General features: G+C 45.3%; 1 protein-coding gene across 1 annotated transcript in view; it reads left to right on the top strand.

Annotated features, from left to right (window-relative positions):
* The window catches only part of SLC2A8 (solute carrier family 2 member 8), a 33,326-nt gene extending 9,266 nt beyond the window's left edge, over positions 1 to 24,060 (top strand). Inside the window, exons 6-9 of the mRNA XM_078767200.1 lie at positions 3,644 to 3,752; positions 3,952 to 4,128; positions 4,458 to 4,603; positions 22,468 to 24,060. Coding sequence (XP_078623326.1) covers positions 3,644 to 3,752; positions 3,952 to 4,128; positions 4,458 to 4,603; positions 22,468 to 22,614 — 579 coding nt within the window. The 3' untranslated portion in view covers positions 22,615 to 24,060. The remainder of the gene's footprint in view (positions 1 to 3,643; positions 3,753 to 3,951; positions 4,129 to 4,457; positions 4,604 to 22,467) is intronic.
* The last annotated feature ends 659 nt before the right edge of the window (positions 24,061 to 24,719 follow it).

Below are 24,719 nucleotides of genomic sequence, written 5' to 3'. Positions count from 1 at the left end.
TTTTTAGCTCTTTCCCCATTGACTCCAATGTTAAATGTGTGTTTTAGTGGGGAGAAAAAAGTGGGCGGGACTTAGTAAAAAGGGTTGGTTTTTTTTTTGTATTTTTGGGGGTGCTCTAGAGACGTTCCACAACCTATGGGTCGCGAAGGAAGATACCCAAACATAGGGTCGCGAAGGATTTTCAATGGGTCGCACGATCGTTTCAGAAATCGAGGGAAAAAAAACTTTATCGACGATTTACTTCTCCCGACTGAACAGAACAGAGATCAAACGAACGCCGACACAAACTTTATAGTGTGTACTCTTCTACTGCGATGTACCGTGCGTGCATCGGGTCAGTCAGATCATACGTTTAGTTTCCGACACGCAAATGTCCATTGCTTTTCATTCGAAAGATTGAGCTGTGAGCGTAAGGTACTCGCCATGGCTAGAAAGTATCAGCCTGTGTTCCTGAACTATGGGTTCACCTTGAATATCGATAAGCACAATGTTCATCGACAACAGTGTGTGATATGCCTTGACGTGTTGGCCAACGAGTCCCTCGGGCCCCAAAAGCTGAAACGGCACCTCGAGAAGAAACATGGAGATCATGTCAACAAGTCGTGGGAGTTTTTTCTCCGGAAAGAACGCGAGATGAACAACAGCAAGGCAGTAATGAGTTCGGCTGTTTTTCCGTCGAAGGGACTGACCAAAGCCAGCTACCTGGTGGCGGAGAAGATAGCCAAAGAAAAGAAATTGTACACTCAATGGTGTACAACGTTTCTCAACGTTTCTCAACGGTGACATATCTGAAGTCCAAGTATCGAAACAAACTGGAGACAGTGGCCCTGTGCGCCAACCTGAAAATCGCATTGTCGCCGCTTCAAAGCCGAATCGATGATCTCGCAGCCAATATGCAAAGTCAACCATCGCACTGATGTGGATAATCCACATCTACAATGTTGCTAACGGAACATTTGAATTAGGCTTGTAAGTTTCACTTTCGGGTTTAATCAGTGAAAGTTGTTTATTTAACGTTGTTCATGATAACGGAACATTGAACCTGGATATAAGTTCAGATGCATATCGGGTTTTTTCAGTTAAAGTTGTTCTTGTTTTGTTTATCAGTTCATGTTACATTTTAAGTTCATCATCTATTCACGATGAAGATTAAAATAAAGTTCAAACACCTTATCTTGGCGTGTCACTTTAATAATTAAAGTTTTGTTCTATTTCACAAAAGATACACCGCCAATGAATGTTGTGAGATTAATCTTCATCTTCATCATCTTCTTCATCTTCATCATCATCTTCTTCATTAAATCTTCATCCGGATTCATCGTAGGGGCGGATTCATCTCTTCCGAAGCAGCTAACAAGGCAGGGAGGTTACGCCTGATTGGCTGACAATAACATCAAGTGGGCGGTGTCTGTGATCTAAGTCGCTGGTCATTCTCAAGGGGGGCGTGGTCTCTCGCTCTCTCTCTCCTCATGGTCGTGGAGATCCGAACAAAATAACAACAAAATAAGGACAGTGTTTGGTATGATTGTCGTCACTTTGCTTTATTGTTCAATTACGAATTGTACTACTGTACAAAGATGATGAACCGAACCCTTACCAAGATATTAACGTCATAAGCAATCGATATTTCCATGACGGTTTGTGGGGGGGAGGGGGGATTCGATGGGTTGCGCCTGGATGCCTGGGTTTTTTATTGGGGCTTGGGCTAAAAAGGTTGCGGAACGCAGCTCTAGAGTGAGTGGTCAATAAGTTTCCTTAATTTTCCCCATTGACTTCAATGTTAAATTTTAAGGTGAGCCAGAACCTGAGTAGTGGGTATATTGAGGATTTAATATTTGTAAATAGGTTGTCCCAAAAGATAGTGAAATCTGGTTGAAAATCCAGTGAGTTAAGTTTTTTTTCGCTCTTTCCCCATTGACTTCAATGTTTAATTTTAAGGTGAGCCAGAATCCAAGCCAAGTTAATGGGGAAAACTCAATAAAGGTCATCTCTAGGTCATCCAGGTATGGAGTTTAATCCAGTTTAATCCCACCCCCGGGAAGGTTTTTGATGTGGTCCAGAACCAACATTTATCCCCTACTGTTGTGCCCTGGACCAGGCCTGGCCATAGTGCCTCCCTCATTTTGCTTCATTTTTCTCTTGCCAGAAAATCTGCATCGCTGGTTTGGTGTCAAGCTAGTGTTCATTCATTTGTTAATTCATGTTCACTGCGTGACTGCTGGCTTGCATCCCCGCCGGGAGTATTGCTGTGCCGCTGATGCGATACACCGTGCAATTTAAGGCAGCGATTTTGTGATTGGTCAGGGTGTCGCGATCGCTTGTCTAATCTTTGTCAAAGCACACCCTGGGATTTTGAAGGTCCACCGACTAATGCGAGCAGAAGGGACACCCGGCTTAACATGCATTTGATGGTAGGAGTAGTTTTTATTATTATTATTATTTTTTTGTATACAGAATCGAGGCTCGTGAAAGAGCACACAAAACATTTATCACACAAAAAATCAAACAGACACAAAACATATAATAAGGGTAGCGGTAGACAAGATGGGGAGAGAAGGGGAAGCACAAACACAACATTTAAGAGCAGGGATATTGGGAGATCTGTGGGAGGGAGAGGGCTTGGGGGGGTGGAGGCGTGGGAAGGGGAGAGGGAGAAGTATAAAACACAAGGACACTGCAAGGACTTCCAGGAAAGAAGTTGGTATTTCAAAAAAGTGAATCTGGGGTGAAATTAGTGGGGGTAGAACAGATCAAGGTTTTGGATGGGGGAAGATAAGAGATGGTGGTGAACAGCTGTTTTAAAGACCTGGAGGGAGGAGTGGGATTGAAGGGAGTGTGGGAGTTTGTTCCAGAGGCGGGAGAAAAGAGGAATGAAAGAGTGAAGGTGAGTAGAGAGCCTATATTTTGGCAGTTTAACCATAAGAGGGTTGCAGGCAAATCTTGTGCGACCTGTAGGAATATTTGGGGGGCAGAGCCCAGAGAGCTGGGGGAGCAAGGCCGGAGAGGAATCTGTCGAAGACAGAAAGACCACCAACCTGCCTGCGGTGAGTAAGTGGAAGGCCCTCGGAGTTAGCTTCATAGCGGGAGATTCCAATGATTCTGAAAGCTTTGGTTTCAACAGCGTGAAGCCGAGCTCGGTGTGAGGCAGGAGCACCGGCCCAGAGGGGGTGAATAGTATTCCATTGAGCTGCGGATGAAAGCCTTGTATGTGGTGAGGAGCTCAGGTGTGCCAAGGAAGGACTTTGCACGACGGAGGATTCCCAGTCGGCGACTGGCTTTGGAGGCCAGCTTGGAAATGTGGTTTTCCCAGGAAAGATCATGGCAGATAGTGAGACCCAAAAGCTTGAGTGACAGAATTTATTGGAGAGGATTATTCAGAAAGTAGATGGGAGGGTTGGAATCTTGATTGCAATGCCCTGTCTATGTTTATTGCTGGGTCGGGAATCGAGCCCAGACTCGACAGCTTGCTTTTTCTCCAAACTACCGTTCACGATGGGGGTGTGCGGGGGGCGGCCAGAGGGAATGCTCCCTTTTGTATTATGTGTAATTTGATTCCACCGATTTTTCCATTAACAGGGAAATTATATTTGTTTTGCTGCAAATTATTCCTCTTCACTCCATGTTTATGCTTGCTTGGCCTCAGCCTCCAACCCTAGGTCCATTGTTGATTGCTGCAGTCCAAGTTGTAGCCACAGGACTGGCAGTATCCCTGGCTGACCGAGCAGGCCGCAAGACCCTTCTGGCTATATCAGGTACTTCACGAAAGTGTTATTGTCTTTGCAAAAAATTTATGTCATGTGGATTTAGCAGGCCGGGTGGAGAGGGAGGTTGTCGTCTGGTATGTCATCCAATGCACTGTTTACCAAATCATCGATGCATCACAATCTTATTTCTGGCCTTCACATTAAGCTTTTATTATTTCCTCCTTCATGCCACGGCTTCCCATCCCAGGTCTGACAATGACTATCAGCCTCATTACTTTTGGAGGTTACTTTCACCTGCAGGCTGCTGGGCATCCTGCTAATTTGACATTTGGACTTGCAGCACCTTCTCCAAGCATGGCGTTTGGCTTAGGTCATGGATCATTTACCTGGCTGGCCCTGTGCAGCATGATGACTTACATTGTTGGTGAGTTTTCTGTTCTCGTGAAGTCTAATAAAGGCGACGATGCTTTCTCCCGATAAGGTGTCAGGATCTCTTATGTTCCATAGAACCCGGTTGCTTGTTGGCGGAGAGCACTAGTGTTGCACCCGGAGCACTCGCTGTGAACTCCATTAGGTCTAAAGACAGCTTGAGCACGTGATGCAACAAACACAACAACAGGCAGTTTAAGGCCATTTTCCCTGCAAGAGCAGGGGTTAGCCTGCATGTGTACCAATGTGTTTTAACCTGCAAGTTTAAAGTTTGCCGGTGGATACCGAGTGGCACTTTGATACATTTTTGTGCTGTCTGCCTAGGTTTCTCGCTGGGCTGGGGACCTCTGCCCTGGGTTATCGTGGTGGAGTTGGCTCCGAATGCGGCACGTGGTGTAGTCGGTGCCGTGGGTACTTTATTCAACTGGCTTACTGCCTTTCTCGTCACCAAGGAGTTTTCAGACCTTACGGTAATGCCTGCTGGACCTATTGTCTTTCTTGCTTACGCTTTGACACTATCTAGATAGAATGGCATTCTGGGAATCTGGACTGTCGAGGCCATCCAGCAAGTGGGATAAACTAGTGTGCCTTGTTAGTTACTTGGCATGCCTACCTTGGCAAACTGGATTTTGATTAATGTCCCCTTTTTATTTTAAATACAAGGTCTAGGCTCATGCATGAGCTATGGCAAAGAACAGATCAGGACACAACATAAAGGGAACAGCAGGAGACGAGGGAGAGTGGGGGGTGGGGGGGGGTGGGGGGGGGGGGGAAATAGCACGGCGGAGGGAGAATGTAGATTGAACGGATAATGATAATAATGGGTAGGAGAGAACGCAAGGGTTAGACAAAATGGATACAGAAGCAAAATTTTGGGAGGGGTGGGGAAGGTGGTTCCACAGGTGGGAAATGGTTTAGCAGCCGTATTGGATTGAAGGAAAATATTAAATAATTATATCTCAGAAACCACTTACCATATCGATGTGAATCTTTATAAATGTTATCTAACACCATTGCTGTATATAGTTTGAAAATGATGATGTCGTATGTCAAGTGGTTTGGCAGCCACCTTGGATAGAAAAAGAACCTTAACCGATCAACACGAAACTTCACAAATGTGATCCCCTACCCATGCATATGCAGAGTGTACATTTTTGATGTCAAATGTCACGTGGTTTAGCAGCCATATTGGCTTGAAAGCCAATATTTTTAAAAATCCCTTCTCCGAAACTGCTTCACCGATCGATGTGAAACCTGTCATGTGGTAAAAATTTGATACTTGAGAACAGCAGAAGGGATTTACATCAAACTTGTATATTTTTAGGACAGTAAACGAGGGCATCTACCCATTGTCATGGGCACGGACTATGCGAGGGCATATGGGCAACGCAGTCAAATTGCTAGAGTTGTTAATTTTTCAAGTGATTCTTCACCATTGAGAGATGGGCCAAAAATTGATTAAATGCCACTTAGCCTTGATTTACTGGTTTTTTTTGTTTGTTTGTTTTTAATGTTGTGAAGAGATTTCAAGGAAGAGAAACGTTTTATTCAGTTTGGGAATATTGTGAAGAAGGTAAAGGAAAATGAGATAAGAGTTTGGTTAAACCCACCCCTTCCCCCTCTGCGCCCCCCCCCCCCCTTCCGATGCTGTTGTTTTTTGGGGGTTTTTTCCGACTGATTACTTTTGTTTTCCGAGTGAAGAAGAGATATTTTGTTAGAATTTTTGAGGAAAATGGGGAAATTGATTGAGCTGAGAGATCACTAGTAACAATAAATGGAATAAAAAGAGGAAAACGAAGTAAAGAACAGAGGGCAAGCACACTCGACTATCTCGGCACATAGGCCCCGACTAAACTCGAGAGGCAAATTGAATGATTCACCACAGCAGGATACAGTTTGGGACAGAATAATTGATGAAAAACAGGAGAAGCTTGGTAACATGGGGGTTGCAGTAAAAAAAGGGCCAGGGACTGAATAACGGGCCCTTAAATGATAAACTCTTTCAATCCAAGGAACTAATCGACCGAAAATATAAAGACATGATTTTGATTGGAATGGTGAGCACATCCAATTTGCACTTCACTGGCGGCATTCCATTTGACCCTGCGGTCTGAGGATCTTCACAGGGTCCAGAAGGGACATGAAAATTCCGCCTGCTCTGGAGGTATCATAAGGGCGGCAGAATCTTTAGGAGTGGGAGGGGATAATTTGAGGGTTGCCATCCATGGATGCATGATTAATGGTGCCAGATGTATTTTATTTCAGATGCAAATGTGGATTCATTTACTGTAAGTGCAACATTTTTTTTTTTTTTTTTTTTTTTTTTTTTTTTTGTATACAAGATCGAGGCTCGTGAAAGAGCGAACATTAATCACACAGAAAGACAAACCGACACATAAAACATATAACATCGGGAGCGGTAGACAAGATGGGGAGAGAGGGGGAAGGACACAAACACAACATTTGAGAGCAGGGACCGAGAGACATGGAGACATCGAGAGATCTGAGAGAGGGCGAGGGCTTTGAGGGGGGGGCATGGGAAGGGGGCGGTGGGAGAGGTATAAAGCATATGGACACTGCCAGGACTTCCAGGAAAGAAGTTGGAATTTCAAACAAGGTGGATCTGGGGTGAATTAGCGGGGGTAGAAAAGATCAAGGTTTTGGATGGGGGAAGATAAGAGATGGTGGTGAACAGCTGTTTTAAAGACCTGGAGGGAGGAGTGGGATTGAAGGGAGTGTGGGAGTTTGTTCCAGAGGCGGGAGAAAAGAGGAATGAAGGAGTGAAGGTGAGCAGAGAGTCGAGATTTTGCCAGTTTAACCATCAGAGGCTTGCTGGCAGATCTTGTGCGACCTGTAGGAATATTTGGGGGACAGAGCACAGAGAGAGCTGGGGGAGCAAGGCCGGAGAGGAGTCGGTAGAAGACAGAAAGACCACCTACCTGCCTGCGGTGAGTGAGTGAAAGGCCCTCAGAGATAGCTTCATCGCGGGAGATTCCAATGATTCTGAAAGCTTTGGTTTCAACAGCGTGAAGCCGAGCTAGGTGTGAGGCAGGAGCACCAGCCCATAGGGGAGAACAGTATTCCATTGAGCTGCGGATGAAAGCCTTGTATGTGGTGAGGAGCTCAGGTGTGCCTAGGAAGGACTTCGCACGACGGAGGATGCCCAGTCGGCGACTGGCTTTGCAGGCCAGCTTGGAAATGTGGTTCTCCCAAGAAAGATCATGGCAGATAGTGAGACCCAAAAGCTTGAGCGACAGAACTTCTTGGAGAGGATTGTTGAGAAAGTAGATGGGAGGGTTGTCCAGTCGATCTTTTCGGAGAGACATAGTAAGAGTGTGAGATTTGTCAGGATTGAAAGACATGTTCCACTTGTTTGACCAGTCTGTGATTTTGTCCAGGTCTTCAGAGAGTGAGGAGGCTGCAGACTGCCGATCTGAGGGAAGAGGAATGGAGCGGCAGAGAGTGGAGTCATCAGCAAAGAGATAGAGAGGATTTTCCAGAGAGTCGGAGAGATCGTTGATAAAGACCAGAAAAAGCACAGGGCCCAGCACACTGCCTTGGGGAACTCCAGCCTGAACAGGAAGGGGAGATGAGAGAAATCCATTCAGGGCCACACGTTGACTACGACCAGAGAGGAAGTCCGCAAGCCATGCATGGAGATTTCCATGGATACCATAGGAGTAGAGTTTGGTGAGCAGAGCTGGGTGCCAGACCGTATCGAAGGCACGTGATATGTCGAGGGAGACAGCTCTAATTTCCTGTTTGGCATTGAGGACCTCCATCCATTGTTGAGGCAGGAGAAGCAGCATGTCCAGAGTAGAGTGACCTGGTCTGAATCCAAATTGATGATCAGAGATCAAGCCATTGGAGAAGAGGAAAGATTTCATATCCGAAGCAATGATGGATTCCATGACTTTGCTGATAATTGGGAGCAGGCTGATTGGTCTGTAGTTAAAAGGATCTGTTTTTGCACCTTTTTTGTGTAAAGCGGTAATGTTTGCTGATTTCCAGGATGCTGGCAGATGACCTTGAGCAAAAGATAGGGTGAAAAGAACAGAGAGAGGGTGAGATAGAATGGCAGAGCAGGATTTTAGGACCCGTGGGCTGATGCCGTCTGGTCCAGTTGCAGAATCAGAGTCGAGGTTAGACAAAAACTCCTCCACCTTGTCAGGAGAGAAGGACACAGAGTTCAGGAGCAGTTGGGTTCGACTGGGAAAGGTGGGAACAGAGAGAGATGGGTTTGGGACTAAAGATTTTGAGGCAAACACAGAGTTGAGGCATTCGGCTTTGTCACGTGCGATGTCAACTGTGTGGCCATTTGAGGTAAGGGAGGGGATGGAGGGGGAACAAACACCAGAAACGGATTTGACCAGACGCCACCAGGATTTGGAGAGAGGAGACAGGTTTGAGAGTTCGTTCTTGAGTGAGGAGAGATAGTGCTTCCTGGCACTCCTGAGGGTAGACACACACTTGTTCCGAGCTTGGTGGAAGGAACTGAGATTGCCTTCAGTTGGATTAGCCTTCCAAGAGGCAAAGGCAAGTTGTTTCAGGGCAACTGCCTCACCACAAGATTCGGTGTACCATGGACGGGAGGAAGGGTAAGACAACTGAAGACGAGATGGGATAAATCTGTGCATGAGAGAGATCAGTTTGCTTTGGAAGAATTCCCAGGAAGAATTGATGTCAGAGGCAGTGGAGATGGGAGACCAATCCAGACGATTGATGGCTGCTTGAAGCCCGTCCCAGTCGGCCTGAGTGAAATGCCAGACTCTTCGACGCTGAGGAGGCTCTCTGAGAATGGCCAGAGAGATGTCCACTTTGACAAGCACATGATCAGAAGAACCGATTGGAGCAGAAGAAGAGCAGCAGACATTAGCAGGGAAGTTTGTCATAACCAAGTCTAGAAGAGAAGAAACTCCATTGGCTGAGATCCGGGTCGGGAAATTTACAGATTGTGTCAATCCCAGTGAGTCACAGAAGTCATTTGCTGAGGTGCCATGACTGGTGAGAGAGGAACCCACACCCAACCAGGTGGCATGATGAGAGTTGAAGTCACCACATATGAGGAAGAGAGAGTTGGGATGAGTGGATAGAAGTTGGTCCATGTTGTCAGAGAGTGAAATGTAAATTGAGTCATCACTGTTTGGGGGACGGTACAGAACACATATGAACAAAAGGTGGGAGCGGAGAGGAAGCCGTAGCCAGAGGTACTCCTGGGGGTGAGGAGGAGAGAGGGCAGTGCAAGGAGAATGAGGAAGAGAGTTTTTGATAAAGATAGCCACCCCACCACCAGGACGAGGCTCAGGTCTATCATACCGGAAGAGGGAGTAACCAGGAAGAGATATTGAGGAATCAGAGACATCTTGAAGGAGGAAAGTCTCTGTTCAGCAGATCAAGTCTGGATTGTCAGAAGCAACCTGTATGGAGAGATCAGTCAGGTTTGAGCGAAGGCCCCGGATGTTTGAGGTCCATACCGTTAAAGAAGAGAGAGGGGGAGCATCGGGTACAGGACAGGGGAGGGGAGGAGTAGGGTAAGATGAAGGATGAGAGGGGGAGGTAGGGAGAGCAGTTGATAGTGTGTCAGAGATTACAGAAGAGTTCCAAGAAAAGGAAGGATGAGGAGGATGAAAGGTTTGGTGGTGAAGGGATGAGGCAGAGTGAGGGGTTGTTTGAGGGGGGGCATGGGACAGTAGAAGGTTGGGGGGGGTGGAGGCATGAGATAGAAGGGAGACTAGGTGGGGAGGAGGAAACTTTGAGGAGGGAGAATTTGAGAGGAATGGTATGGGGGGAGATTTGAATGGGAGGAGTTGGGGGGGAGTTTTGAAGGGGAGGAGTGAGGCGGGAGTTTAGGAGGGGAGGGCCAAGGGGGGAGTTTAGGAGGGGAGGGGCAAGGGGGGAGTCTAGTAGTGGAGGGGCAAGGGGGGAGTTTAGGAGTGTAGGGGCAAGGGGGGGGATTTGGAGGGGAGGGGCAAGGGAGGAGTTTATGAGGGGAAGGGCAGGGGGGGAGTTCAGGAGTGGAGGGGCAAGGGGGGAGTTTAAGAGTGGAGGGGAAAGGGGGGAGTTTAGGAGTGTAGGTGCAAGGGGGGGGATTTGGAGGGGAGGGGCAAGAGGGGAGTTTAGAAAGTGGATGATTAATGAAAGACGAACATTGATAACAAATTGGGTTTGTTGTGATTTTCAAGTTAGCAATCCGATTCAGAACGATGGAGGAGGGATGGAATGAATGTGAATTTAGACCATGTAGTGAGGGAGACGTATAAGATATTGAATTTCTTTTTTTTGACGTGGAATGAGTTGGAGAGGAAATTGAGAAAAGCCTTTTAAATAGGAAGAAAAACAGCGTGTTGTAATATACCACTGAATAAACCACTGAAGGGGAAAGGTTAAACATATTTAAAATAATATTTAAACAGAACCGTGAACAATCTTATATGCACAAAATACCAACGGGGGGAGGGCCGAGAGGGACCACCACGAGTCACGTAAACAGGGCAAAAGGTGGATGGCAAGGAGATAATGGGGGCGGGGCGAAAAGCACCGCGATACACCTGGACAGAAAGTACAGGATGAGACAATGGCACACGTGGAGAAAGGAAAAATAAATGTTTTTTTGTTTTTTTGGTTTGTTTTTTGGGGGGGGGGGAGGGGTGGGGTGGGGATTTAAAACGTTAGACAGAGAGTATTACGTTCGGTGTAGAAGGGAAAAACTGAGAGCCAAGCAAAACACGATGTAGGGGACTTAAGTTAACAAACACCGACAGGGGTACAAGGCCGCACACGAGGCGCAGAACAGGATTAATTAATTACGAGTTACAGGAAATTCAAACCAAAACTAACTATAAACAAACAATAAAGCATGGACGATAAAGTAACGAGTTGAAATTTGACAAACACACGAATGAAAAAATAACCACTTTGGATGCCCGGAGAGAAACCAAGCCTCCAGGTCGGAAGCTTCAACAACTAGGCCGCGTGGCCGCGCGCGGCACGAGATACTCGACTATTTTTTACAGGTATGAAAGATTAACCCCGATAAAACTACCGAGGGACACTTAAAAGGTACACACACGTAAGATAAACAGTTTAGACAAGAATACAAATGTGACAATGACTTAGCTTCGAGCGTGCGTGAAGATCGTGGAACAGCTTCGAAAATCCGTGACCGCCCCGATCGAGCAAACTTGTTCTTTCGTTCTTCGTTCTTTTGCTCTTTCGTTCTTCGTTATTTGTTCTTTCGTTCTTCGACCACGTTGTTCGAGATCACGTGATCAAGTTGTTAATACATGTTTCATCTGTCCCCTGAAGAACTTTATTATTATCTATATTATAATAGCCGTAGATGATTCTGTCTGTCTGTCTGTCTATCTGTTGGGTGTCTGTCCGGGGTGTGGCTTACTCGGTTTGCAGAGTAGCTCCACCCATAGCTCCACCCATTCTGGGAGTGGCTTCATATAATTATAAACAAATATCCACCATTTTATTAACTCGCATAGCTTTGAGTCCTGTTTTGTAGGCCCGTGGTGTCTTGCTCTCCCCCAGTTTTATTTCAAATCAAATTCGATAAATCATTTCATTTTTCACAGTCGCTAACATAGTTTTAGACTCGGTTGAAAAAAAACGGGAAGAAAATCCGATGAAAGTTGCCGTTTATAGAACGAAATGAATTCTCAAAGGCCTGTAACTTCAAGGCCATTGAGTCTCTCTCACGCCTTTATCTCCAATCTAACTCACCATATGATTTCATTTTTATCGATGGTTTTACTTTTAGACTCGGTGTCAGCAATAATTGAGAACAATCCACACACGCGGGAAAATGCAGAGATATATTTTTTAAAATCGCGTCATGGTGTATCATACACCGTATACACCCAACATGACACCGCCGGCAATGTGTCGATATATATTAAAAATTCGCTTTTGCTTTTCCGTTATGATATATTACTATTTCGTTTGATGATAGTCGTCACAAAAACGTCAACAATGATGCCGACATATATTTCTTCGTTTTTATTTCATTCAACATATTAGCCGGAAGTAAAATATGTTTCAGGAAATTACCGAGAGATATTTCTTCGTTTTTTTTATTAGTTATGTGCGCATACACTTTAAATAGGTTTATTTGAAATCTTTAATTTTCCACAAACATTCCACACACGCGGGAAAATGCAGAGATATATTTTTTAAAATCGCGTCATGGTGTATCATACACCGCCCAACATGACACCGACGGCAATGTGTCGATATCTATTTTAAATTCGATATATCATTTCATTTTTCACAGTCGCTAACATAGTTTTAGACTCGGTTGAAAAAAAACGAGAAGAAAATCCGATGAAAGTTGCCGTTTATAGAACGAAATGAATTCTCAAATGCCTGTAACTTCAAGGCCATTGAGTCTCTCTCACGCCTTTATCTCCAATCTAACTCACCATATGATTTCATTTTTATCGATGGTTTTAGAGTCGGTGTCAGCAATAATTGAGAACATTCCACACACGCGGGAAAATGCAGATATATTTTTTAAAATCGCGTCATGGTGTATCATACACCGCCTAACATGACACCGACGGCAACGTGTCGATACATATTAAAAATTCGATATATCATTTCATTTTTCACAGTCGCTAACATAGTTTTCGACTCGGTTGAAAAAAAACGGGAAGGAAATCCAATGAAAGTTGCCGTTTATAGAACGAAATGAATTCTCAAACGCCTGTAACTTCAACTTCAAGGCCATTGAGTCTCTCTCACGCCTTTATCTCCAATCTAACTCACCATATGATTTCATTTTTATCGATGGTTTTGGACTCGGTGTCAGCAATAATTGAGAACATTCCACACACGCGGGAAAATGCAGAGATATATTTTTTAAAATCGCGTCATGGTGTATCATACACTGCCCAACATGACACCGACGGCAACGTGTCGATATATATTAAAAATTCGCTTTTGCTTTTCCGTTAAGATATATTACTTTTTCGTTTGATGACAGTCGTCACAAAAACGTCAACAATGATGCCGACATATATTTCTTCGTTTTTATTTAATTCAACATTATTAGCCGGAAGTAAAATATGTTTCAGGAAATTACCGAGAGATATTTCTTCGTTTTTTAAAATTAGTTATGTGCGAATACACTTTAAATAGGTTTATTTGAAATCTTTAATTTTCCACAATATAATTTACTTGCCATTTATCATTTGATGATTACGAGACAAATTCCTCTTGAGGATCGTGACAATTCATGCGCTGCGTGGAAACTTCTATTTCCAAAATGAATGAGACGATCGATGAAGAACGCAGACTTGAACAGGATGCAGCAAGAAAACGAATGAGACGGGCGAACGAGTCCATCGACGAACGTCAATGCAAACTTGCGGGGTCACCCGTGGGAATCCCACGGGCATGGATGTGTGTGACATTTCGACATATTGAGTTAGATGCTGCACATTCATTTTTACAAAATGGTTACTGGCAAGTCATCAGATCCAGAAATGGTGTAAAAACCACCGTTTAGAGGCCATTTTTCCCCGCAAAGCGGGGGTTGGCCTTTTCGGGGACCGTGGTAGTTGTTGTTTTTTTGTCCCCTTTTTGAAGCAATGTTTTACGGCCGGATGCCCTTCCTGACGCCAACCCTTTTTGCCGCCTTCAACGACAAACAGGGAATTACCAGTGAACTGGTACTCAATTAGCCGACCTCGGAAGGATGACAGGCTGAGTCAACCCCCCTGGCATTAATTCGGCGATCGACCGAGATTCGAACCCAGGATCCTAAGCCGGCACCCTAGCCGCTAGCCCAACACCAGAAATGGTGTCATGAACACAATTTATTTACGCACAAGCACAAAAGCAAGACGGGCCGATTTCCGATTCCGACGGGCCGACGGGCGAGACGGGCCGATTTCCGATTCCGACGGGCCGATTTGGAGCAAGAAAAAGAACGAGACGGGAGAAAAAGGAGAGAAACGAGACGGGGAAAGCCGATTGGAGAGGCGAGTGAGGCGCGATTGGAGAGGAGTGTGAGGCGCGATTGGAGAGGAGTGTGAGGCACGATTGGAGAGGAGTGTGAGGCGTGATTGGAGGGGAGTGTGAGGCACGATTGGAGAGGAGTGTGAGGCACGATTGGAGAGGAGTGTGAGGCGCGATTGGAGAGGAGTGTGAGGCGCGATTGGAGAGGAGTGTGAGGCGCGATTGGAGAGGCGTGTGAAGGATTGGAGAGGAGAGGAGTGTGAGGGATTGGAGAGGTGAGGGATTGGAAAGGAGAGGGATGTGAGGGTTTGGAGAGGAGAGGAGTGCTAGGTGGAGAGAGGAGAGTGTCAGGTGGAGACAGGAGAGTGTCAGGTGGAGACAGGAGAGTGTCAGGTGGAGACAGGAGAGTGTCAGGTGGAGAGGAGTGAGGGGTCACATATTATGTGAAATAAATAAATTGTGTTCATCACACCATTTCTGGATCTGATGACTTGCCAGTAACCATTTTGTAAAAATGAATGTGCAGCATATAACTCAATATGTCGAAATGTCACACACATCCATGCCCGTGGGATTCCCACGGGTGACCCCGCTAGTTATGTCATATTCTATAACACTTTTTTCTACTTCTTCTATAAAAGGATGCTTTCGACTTGCTCACCAATTCTATTCATTCAAAAAAAAAATTCCATCTCTTACAGTGCATCTTTCATTCATTCCCTAAACTCTCCAGAACTCCACCCATCCTTCAGCGTCCTCAAACGTATTTTTGACTCGAATGTCTCAAGAAACTCATTTTGCAATAAATGTTCGTTTCCCATAAATCGTACACTTTTCAAAATCCAATCTCACCCCTCCCCTCCAAATCTTCCCCATCACCCATCTCTGTCAAATCTTCCCCCTTGCCCCTCCCCCCCAAATCTTCCCAAACACCCATCCCTTTCAAATCTCCCCCCCTGCCCCTTCCCTCCTAAACTCCCCCCACACCCCTCCCCTCTGAGACTCTCCCTCACTCCTCCCCTTCTAGACTCCCCTCTCACCCCTCCTCCTCAAAGCGTCCTCCCCGCTTCTTCCCCCTTCCAACCTTCACCTTCATCTTCCTCAACCTTCTGCCTCACTCTTCCCCCTCCTCAAATAACACCTCACTGCGCCTCACCCAAACACCATCAAACCTTTTGTCCGCCCCATTCTTCCCTTTCTCCAAGCTATTCTGTAATCTCTGACACACCTGCAACAGCTCTCCCTACCTCTTCCTCCTCTTCCACATCCTGCCCTACCGCTCCCCCCCCCCCCCCCCTGTTCTGTATCCGATGCTCCCCCTTCCTCTTCCTTAACAGTATGGACCTCAAACATCCGGGGCCTTCGCTCAAACTTAACTGATCTCTCCATACAGGTTGCTTCTGACAAACCAGACGTGATCTGCTTAACAGAAACCTTCCTCCTTCATGATGTCTCTGATTCCTTGGTATCTCTCCCAGGTTACTCCCTCCTCCGGTATGATAGACCTGAGCTTGTTCTGGAGGTGGGGTTGCTATCTTTATAAAAAAAACTCTCTTCCTCACTCGCCCTGCACTGCCCTCTCTCCACCTCACCCCCAGGAATACCTTTGGCTACGGCTTCCCCTTCGCTCCCACCTTTTGTTCATATGCGTGTTGTACCGTCCACCAAACAGTGATGACTCCATCTACATCTCGCTGTCTGATAATATGGACCAACTTCTATCTACCTATCCCAACTCTCTCTTCCTCATATGTGGTGATTTCAACTGTCACCATGCCAGTTGGCTGGGGGTGGGTACCTCTCTCACCAGCCATGGCTCTTCAGCAAAGGACTTCTGTGACACACTGGGACTGACACAATCTGTCAATTTCCCAACCCGGATCTCAGTCAACGGAGAATCTTCTCTTCTGGACTTGGTTATGACTAACTTCCCTGAAAATGTCTGCTGCTCTTCTTCTGCTCCAATCGGCTCTTCTGATCATGTGCTTGTTAAAGTGGACATCTCTCTGACCATTTTCAGAGAGCCTCCTCAGCGTCGACGAGTCTGGCATTTCACTCAGGCCAACTGGCACGGTCTTCAAGCAGCCATCAATCATCTGGACTGGTCTCCCATCTCTACTGCCTCTGACATCAACTCATCCTGGGAATTCTTCCAAAGTAAATTGCTCTCTCTCATGCACAGTTTTATCCCTTCTCGTCTTCAGTTGTCATACCCTTCCTCCCGTCCATGGTACACGGAATATTGTGGTGAGGCTGTTGCCCAGAAACAACTTGCTTTCGTCTCCTGGAAAGCAAATCCAACGGAAGGAAATCTCATTTCCTTTCACAAAGCCCGAAACAAGTGTGTGTCCACCCTCAGGAGAGCCAGGAAACAATATCTCTCCATCCTCAGGACCGAACTCTCTTATCTGTCTCCCTCTTCCAAATCCTGGTGGCGTCTGGTAAAATCTGTTTCTGGTGTTTGTTCCCCCTCCATCCCCTCCCTCACCTTAAATGGCCACACGGCTGACTCCGCACGTGAAAAAGCCGAATGCCTCAACTCTGTGTTTGCCTCTAAATCTTGTGTCCCAAACCCATCCCTCTCTGTACCCACCGTACCCAGTCGTACCCAGCTGCTCCTGGACTCTGTGTCCTTTCCTCCTGACAAGGTGGAAAAGTGTCTGTCAACCCTCGACTCTGATTCTGCAACTGGACCTGACGGCATCAGCCCACGGGTCCTAAAATCATGTTCTTCCGCTCTTTCACTCCCTCTCTCTGTTCTCTTCACCCTCTCTTTTGCTCAAGGTCATCTTCCATCTGCTTGGAAATCTGCCAACATCACCGCTTTGCACAAAAAAGGTGCAAAAACAGATCCCAGCAACTACAGACCAATCAGCCTTCTCCCAATTATCAGCAAGGTCATGGAATCCATCATTGCTTCAGATATGAAATCTTTCCTCTTCTCCAATGGCTTGATCTCTGATCATCAATTTGGTTTCAGACCTGGACACTCCACTCTGGACATGCTGCTTCTGCTTTCTCAACAATGGATGGAGGTCCTCAATGCCAAACACGAAATTAAAGCAGTCTCCCTTGACATATCACGTGCCTTCGATACAGTCTGGCACCCCGCTCTGCTCACCAAACTCTCCTCTTTTGGTATCTATGGAAATCTCCACGCATGGCTGGTGGACTTCCTCTCTAGTCGTAGTCAACGTGTGGCCCTGAATGGGTTTCTCTCATCTCCTCTTCCTGTTCAGGCTGGAGTTCCCCAAGGCAGTGTTCTGGGCCCTGTGCTTTTTCTGGTCTTCATCAATGATCTCTCTGATCAAAGCGCTGGTGATGGGCTAGCGGCTAGGGTGCCGGCTTAGGATCCAAGGATCCTGGGTTCGAATCCCGGTCGATCGCTGAATTAACGCCAGGGGGGTTGACTCAGCCTGTCATCCTTCCGAGGTCGGCTAATTGAGTACCAGTTCACTGGTAATTCCCTGTTTGTCGTTAAAGGCGGCAAAACGGGTTGGCGTCAGGAAGGGCATCCGGCCGTAAAACATTGCTTCAAGAAGGGGACCGAAAAACAACAACAACCACGGTTCCCGAAAAAGGCCAACCCCCGCTTTGCGGGGAAAAATGGCCTCTAAAGGTGGTTATTTTTTTTTATATCAATGATCTCTCTGACTCTCTTGAAAATCCTCTCTATCTCTTTGCTGACGACTCTACTCTCTGTCGCTCCATTCTTCATCCCTCAGATCGGCAGTCTGCAGCCTCCTCACTCTCTGCAGACCTTGACAAAATCACAGACTGGGCAAACAAGTGGAACATGTCTTTCAATCCTGACAAATCTCACACTCTTACGATGTCTCTCCGAAAAGACCGACTGGACAACCCTCCCATCCACTTTCTGAATAATCCTCTCCAAGAAGTTCTGTCACTCAAGCTGTTGGGTCTCACTATCTGCCATGATCTTTCCTGGAAAAACCACATTTCAAATCTGGCCTCCAAAGCCAGTCGCCGACTGGGCATCCTCCGTCGTGCGAAGTCCTTCCTTGGCACACCTGAGCTCCTCACCACATACAAGGCTTTCATCCGCAGCTCAATGGAATACTGCTCTCCCCTCTGGGCTGGTGCTCCTGCCTCACACCTAGCTCGCCTTCGCGCTGTTGAAACCAAAGCATTCAGAATCATTGGAATCTCCCGCGATGAAGCTAACTCCAAGGGCCTCTCACTCACTCACCGCAGGCAGGTTGGTGGTCTTTCCGTCTTCTACCGACTCCTCTCTGGCCTTGCCCCCCCCCCCCCCCCCCCAGCTCTCTCTCTGGGCTCTGTCCCGCAAATATTCCTACAGGTCGCACAAGATCTGCCTGCAACCCTCTTTTGGTTAAACTGCCAAAATCAAGACTCTCTGCTCACCTTCACTCCTTCATTCCTCTTTTCTCCCGCCTCTGGAACAAACTCCCTCACTCTCTTCAATCCCACTCCACCCTCCAAGTCTTTAAAACAGCTGTTCACCACCATCTCTTATCTTCCCCCATCCAAAACCTTGATCTTTTCTACCCCCGCTAATTTCACCCCAATTCCCCTTTTTGAAATACCAACTTCTGTCCTGGAAGTCCTTGGTGTCCCTGTGCTTTATACTTCTCCCTCCCCCCCCCCCCCCTTCCCATGCCTCCTCCCCCCGGGCCCTCTCCCTTCCACACATCTCCCTGCTCTCGGATGTTGTGTTTATGTGCTTCCCCTTTTCTCCCCATCTTGTCTTCCGCTCCCTCTTTTTGTGTATTTTGTTTGTCTGGTCGATTTGTTTGTGAAGTAAATGTTAGCTCTTTCACGAGCCTCGATTCAGTATACAAAAAAAAAAAATAATAATCTTCGACGCACTCAATCATCTCAATTGCCAGATGCAGGATGGTGGAGTGAATGTCATCGAATCTGAAGAAAAGCTGAGCGCTTTGGAAAGACGTTACCGTTGTGGAGGTGGCGAACAGAGAACGACAACTTCGCAAACTTTTCCCTACTGGACGAGTGCGTGAGCGGGATCGAAGACGAGTCTGAAGTTGGAGGCACTGCTGTACCGGAGGAGCTGAAGCAAGCGATTGCCACGCACTTGGATGAGCTGGGAAAGTCATTCGTCGGCTACTTCCCCGACCAAGAGCAATACCCAGCATGGGTGCGGCAGCCGTTTACTTTCGACATTGCAACGGCAGATGTCAACGACCAATACCTCCACGACCTCATCAAACTTCAGCAGAGCCAGACTCAACAACAACTCTTCGGCACAACAACGCTCTCAACATTTTGGTGCCGCCAAATGGAAGGGTATCCTCACATCGCTAGAATTGCCCTTGAGATCCTCATGCCGTTCGTTACAACGTATCTCTGCGAGCATGCGTTTTCGAAACTGGTGGACATTAAAACAAAGAAAAGGAGCAGGCTTGCATGCAAAAATGATTTGAGGGTGGCCCTTGCCAAAACAAAACCATGCATTTCCCAGATCGCCTCCCGAAAAGAAGAACAGAAAACGCATTAAAATGCAATTCTTTTTTTTTTTTGGTCAAATTTGAGGGGTGCCGCGAGTGTTCGGTGGGTTTCGTTCGGCTTTGGCGCCTTTAAAAAGGTTAAGAACCACTGGCCTATATAAATAGGCTTATCCATTTCAATACTTTCTTTAACCAAATGGATAGCACAAAAATTCTCTGAAAACACCTCTACTCTTTGAAAACTGGGTCTATTAATTAATTTAGATGCTTGCTTCCAAGATGTAGCAAGTTTTATATTTTGTCTGTTTCTAACATTCTCCATTGTCTTTCCAAACAGCATTGTTCATCAATTTATAAAAGTCCTTCTCAAAATCTGTCTTTGCCTCTGTTCTTGTCTTTGTATTAAAATCAACGAGCAACAGTACCCGCCCTACAGGCGGGGCTTCAATTGGGAAGCCCAAATGAAAAGGTAAAATTTCAGAAATTAAAGGCTTTTTTATTTTAAACGATTCATATAAACATCCGTTGAATCATATCACACGCAAATCATCAAAATCTAAACAGTACATGGCTAAACAGTACATGGACGATCACATACCACGTACGCCTCGCGTCTCGCCCGCTCTCATGTTGTCCCGATAATGATCCTTCCGCAGGTACACCGACAGAAACCTTGTTACGACTTTTACTTCCTCTCGACAGTCAAGTTCGCTCATATTTTCGGTGCACCAGCACGAGCCGAGAACGGCCCGTGCAGGGGCTGATCCAAGGATCTCATCAAACCGTCCGATCGGTAGTAGCGACGGGCTGTGTGTACAAAGGGCAAGGACTTGATCAACGCGAGCTGATGACTCGCGCTTACTGGGAATTCCTCGTTCGTGCGACACTGTCTCAAGCCCCAGTCCCCATCACGGATGGGGCTCAGCGGTTTTCCCGAGCCTGACGGCGAAGGGCAAGGTACACACTGGCCCGTCCAGTGTAGCGCGCGTGCGGCCCCGGACATCGAAGGGCATTAAACGTTCATTAAACATTAAACGTTCATTAAACATTAAACGTTCATTAAAGGATTACGAAACGAAAAACATTACGAAATTACGTTCACACCGTCACGTCAAACACTACCGTGAACACATACATCATCACAACATCGTCACAATGAGAACATCGTCACAATGAACGTTATGTGAATGCGAATGTTATGCGGGTGTCCAAACCTGAGAATGCTGGAGACCAAAGCTGAAATTGGGAAAACTAAATAGCCTATTTTACTCCCAGGGGTCCCAGGATTACCCACCCAAAATATATTTGCGATCGGTTCAGCAGTTTTTACGGTACCTTCGAACAGACACGGACATTTGGTGAATTATAGTAAGATGATTGAATTGTATACTTGAAGGTTGTAGAACACAAATTAGTCAGGTTCACTATGTCAATAAATTATATTTCGTTCAAAATCATGGTACATTAGCAAACCTATACATTTTTGGAAAGGTTATAGCATAAGGAAACTAAAAATCAATGTTTACATTTGGAGAGATACCTGTATGTCGGCCATTTTGGATTTTCAAAATGGCCACTGTAAAATACATATTTTGTTCTATTTCTGCCTCTAATTACCCTAAAAACTTTTTAAAATATACTAAACCTATATTTTCAGGGACAAGGAATCCAATGAAAGTATCAAATTAGTGCTATGGGGAATGGTAAGACACGAATCAAAGGTTTTGAATTGCAAAATACTGTCTTTATATTCGCGATAAGTTGCATAATCAAATACATGTTATCATTTTGTACAGGCAGTTAATAACATCAAAATGTGTCACAATAATTCATATCACCAAACATACACAGGCAGTCAGCAAAATCATATATACACATGCAGTCAGTATAACTTCACATCTACACAGGCAGTCAATGACAAAATATACACAGGCAGTCAATGACAAAATATACACAGGCAGTCAATGGCATCAAACATACACGATTACAGAATATGCCATTTAGAGTTCGTCATCACTGTCCTGTGTGTCGTATCCGACAATATAGTCCGCATTGTTTTCACAGTCTGTTCCACACAAGCAAAGGTCGGTCAAATTGATTGGCAAATCGAATTGGTCGAATGGTCGATCGAATCGAATTCGATGAATCGAATCGAATTGGTCGAATGGTCGAATGGTCGATCGAAGCGATTGGTCGAATGGTCGAATTGGTCGAATGGAATTGGTCGAATTGGTCGAATCGAATTGGTCGGAATTGGCAAATGTAAACATTGATTTTCAGATTTTCCATGTAATAACGTTTCCAAAAATGTATAGGTTTGCTAATCTACCATGATTTTGAATGAAAAAACATAGTGAACCTGACTAAATCGCCTTCTTTGACTTTCAAAACTCTTCCGTTCAGCCATACTTTAACATGTTAGACGTGTGTATAAGGGTGGTGTATAAGACAGCTTCAATCGCGCTAAACGTTTGGATTTATTTTAATATCATTATTTTATTTAAATTGACTTGTACACTTGAACACTGACTGCATGGTGTGATGTGTTCTCTCAACTCTCTAGTTGTTGGTGTTGGTGTTGTTGTTATTGCTGTCGTTGTGATCTTTGAAAACTAGTTTCAAAATACCTGACCATGCCTCGAGTAAAGCTCTCCTAATGTGAATCTACCTTTTGGAGACATTGATATGCTAACAGAAGCTGTCGGCGTGAGTGTGTGATTTATTCATGAGCTTCTTTTTTTTTTCTTGTAGAAATATATTCAATCAGGACATTAACTTCTCGTAAGGTCCACTTTTCAAACATATCGATGAAACTTTTGTCATATCGATCGACGGAGCTATGTGTACTACAGATGGAGGCACGAGCAGGGTTTGAGGTAATGTGTTTTGATGGTGCTGGTGGTGGTGTCTTCCAGCATGCGTTGGGTGAAGCTGGCACGTTCTGGTTGTTTGCGGGTGCCTGTGTGGCCGGCCTGATATTTGTGGCCGTCGTACTACCGGAGACGAAAGGTCAGAGTTTGGAGCAGATCCAGGCACTGATTTCCTCCAAGAAACCACAGTGACGAGCGGACTCCAAACATAAAGCCCCTGAAATTCCTCGACCCTCAAATGGCCTCTCGTCATTATCTACAATCCGGAATGTTTACAGTTGCGTTTGAGGTATGATGTTACAATTGCGTGATCATGTGAGGCCTTTCCATTGTATGGCATCACCATGCACCAGTGCAGGTTGCTTTCTCAGAAATTATCTGATCTTTTCTCACCATTTTGTGGGTATCCTTATTTAGTGTGTTTTTATGAATACTGTATGATTATATTTGTCGGTACAATTACACTAAAGGTGTGTGCTCGATTGGTTAGCGGTGTTACTTGGGACAGGTTGCCACTTGCTGTTGAAGGCAAGGCTCTGTGTGGTTTGTGTGAATTTTTTAGAATTTATAAACTTGTTCAAAGCGAGTTTTCTTCCCTCACACCCTGACGGCACATTTGTTTTCTACCTCTGGGATCCACTTTGGCTTACATTGCTTACCTGGTGTTACAAGCATTCTTTTACCTTTTTATAATGTTATTTAATTACTTTTTTAACATTTCTAGCTTCTTGTCCACCAATCCTTTTTGGCAATGGTCAGCTTCGCCAGTCCACAAAGGGGTGGGAGAGGCTATTGAGATTGAGTTTGTGTGGGTGTCCATGCACATATCAACTTTAATATGGATGGCTCGGTGTCAGATCTACTGTAATCTACATACCATGGTGAGGCTCAGCATTATTACTTTGTTTTCGATTCTTTATAATACTCTTTCCGTTGTTTGAATTAGGGGGAATTTGGCATTTGTGAATTGTGCAATATACGTTCATATACGTCGTCGATTATCCTTGGGAACACGTACTACGTCAATGGCGGCGCAACTGTTACCGACAACGGGCAGTCACTGTGCAAGGAGGTTCTGCATCGGCCGTCCCAGTCGTAGATCTTGGATGAACCTCTTGTGATAATCTGCAATAATAAAGCATTTGCGGTGTTGCAATACATGGACCGACAGCAGTATCTACCGAAAGAGACCTTTCACGCTTGGAAAAAGGCCGAAGTGCTCCAAACCGTCTTATTTTGATTGTGTTTCGTGTCGAGCCACAACTCGTTGATTTGCGATTGGATGATTGTTCTCATGAATCCAAAACTATTGTTTCCATTTATTTTATTTTTATTATAAATTTTCCCCATCTAAACACCGTTCAATCTGCAATCCTTCGATTTATACATATCAATCAAATGTTTTACGACAAACTGTTATCGTAAATCAACCAGCAAAGTAAATTTGCACATCATTTGTTTCACTAAAATCACCTCTTCATTCTTGAAATATCTTGATGTAACTGTTTAAGCCTTTTGATTGTTGTTATTTCATTTACTCACAAACTTTAAATGTAACATAAGGCGTGCACTCGAGTCCTCCTCTTGTTACGTCTCTGTGACCATACTACAAAGAAAATAAACGTTTGATTGTCATCATTTTTGGACAATTTATATATTTTTACCTGCCAAGATGTACTTGAACCCATCTTCATTTTACGTATGTGAAATGTTTGACCCTGATCCACAAACTATCGTGGGGGTTACGATCCTGGAAAATGCCTTGATATTAAAAACGATGATAATTAAAACCCAGGGCTTATGAGAAAAAGGGGGTTAGGTTCCTGGATTTGGAGGAAATGTAGAGGAAGGTGGGTGGCAGCTAAAAATGTACACATCACAATTGGCATAAACATGTAAAATAAATATAAATTAGCTTTACCATGAGGTGTGGTGCTGCATTGAAGCAGATAAAACATGACCCCTCCATTCTGTAATGTGTCAATCCCACGCCACTCTTCCCCTATTAATCCTTTAAATCGGACACGCAACCACATGCGCACACACAAGTTCCCTACTCCAGAGCACATGTATATACAATAACACATCACCAACAGACTTCAATACAATGTGCAATATTCAATATAACGGGCACAGAACCAGAGTCTATTAGTAATGGAACCGAGACTGCAGGCAGATAACATCCGAGAATCGGAGGGAGTCTATTCTCGAAAATGCATGTATAGAATCACCCAAGCCTAACTTGGAGATATCTGATTACCCTGACCTGAGGATACTGCATTGGGTGTTTGTTTCTG

The sequence above is a fragment of the Myxine glutinosa genome, chromosome 13 (assembly GCF_964187855.1).
Source record: "Myxine glutinosa chromosome 13, kmMyxGlut1.1, whole genome shotgun sequence".
NCBI classification, from domain to species: Eukaryota; Metazoa; Chordata; class Myxini; order Myxiniformes; family Myxinidae; genus Myxine; species Myxine glutinosa.
This window is presented reverse-complemented; position numbering and strand designations above follow the sequence as displayed.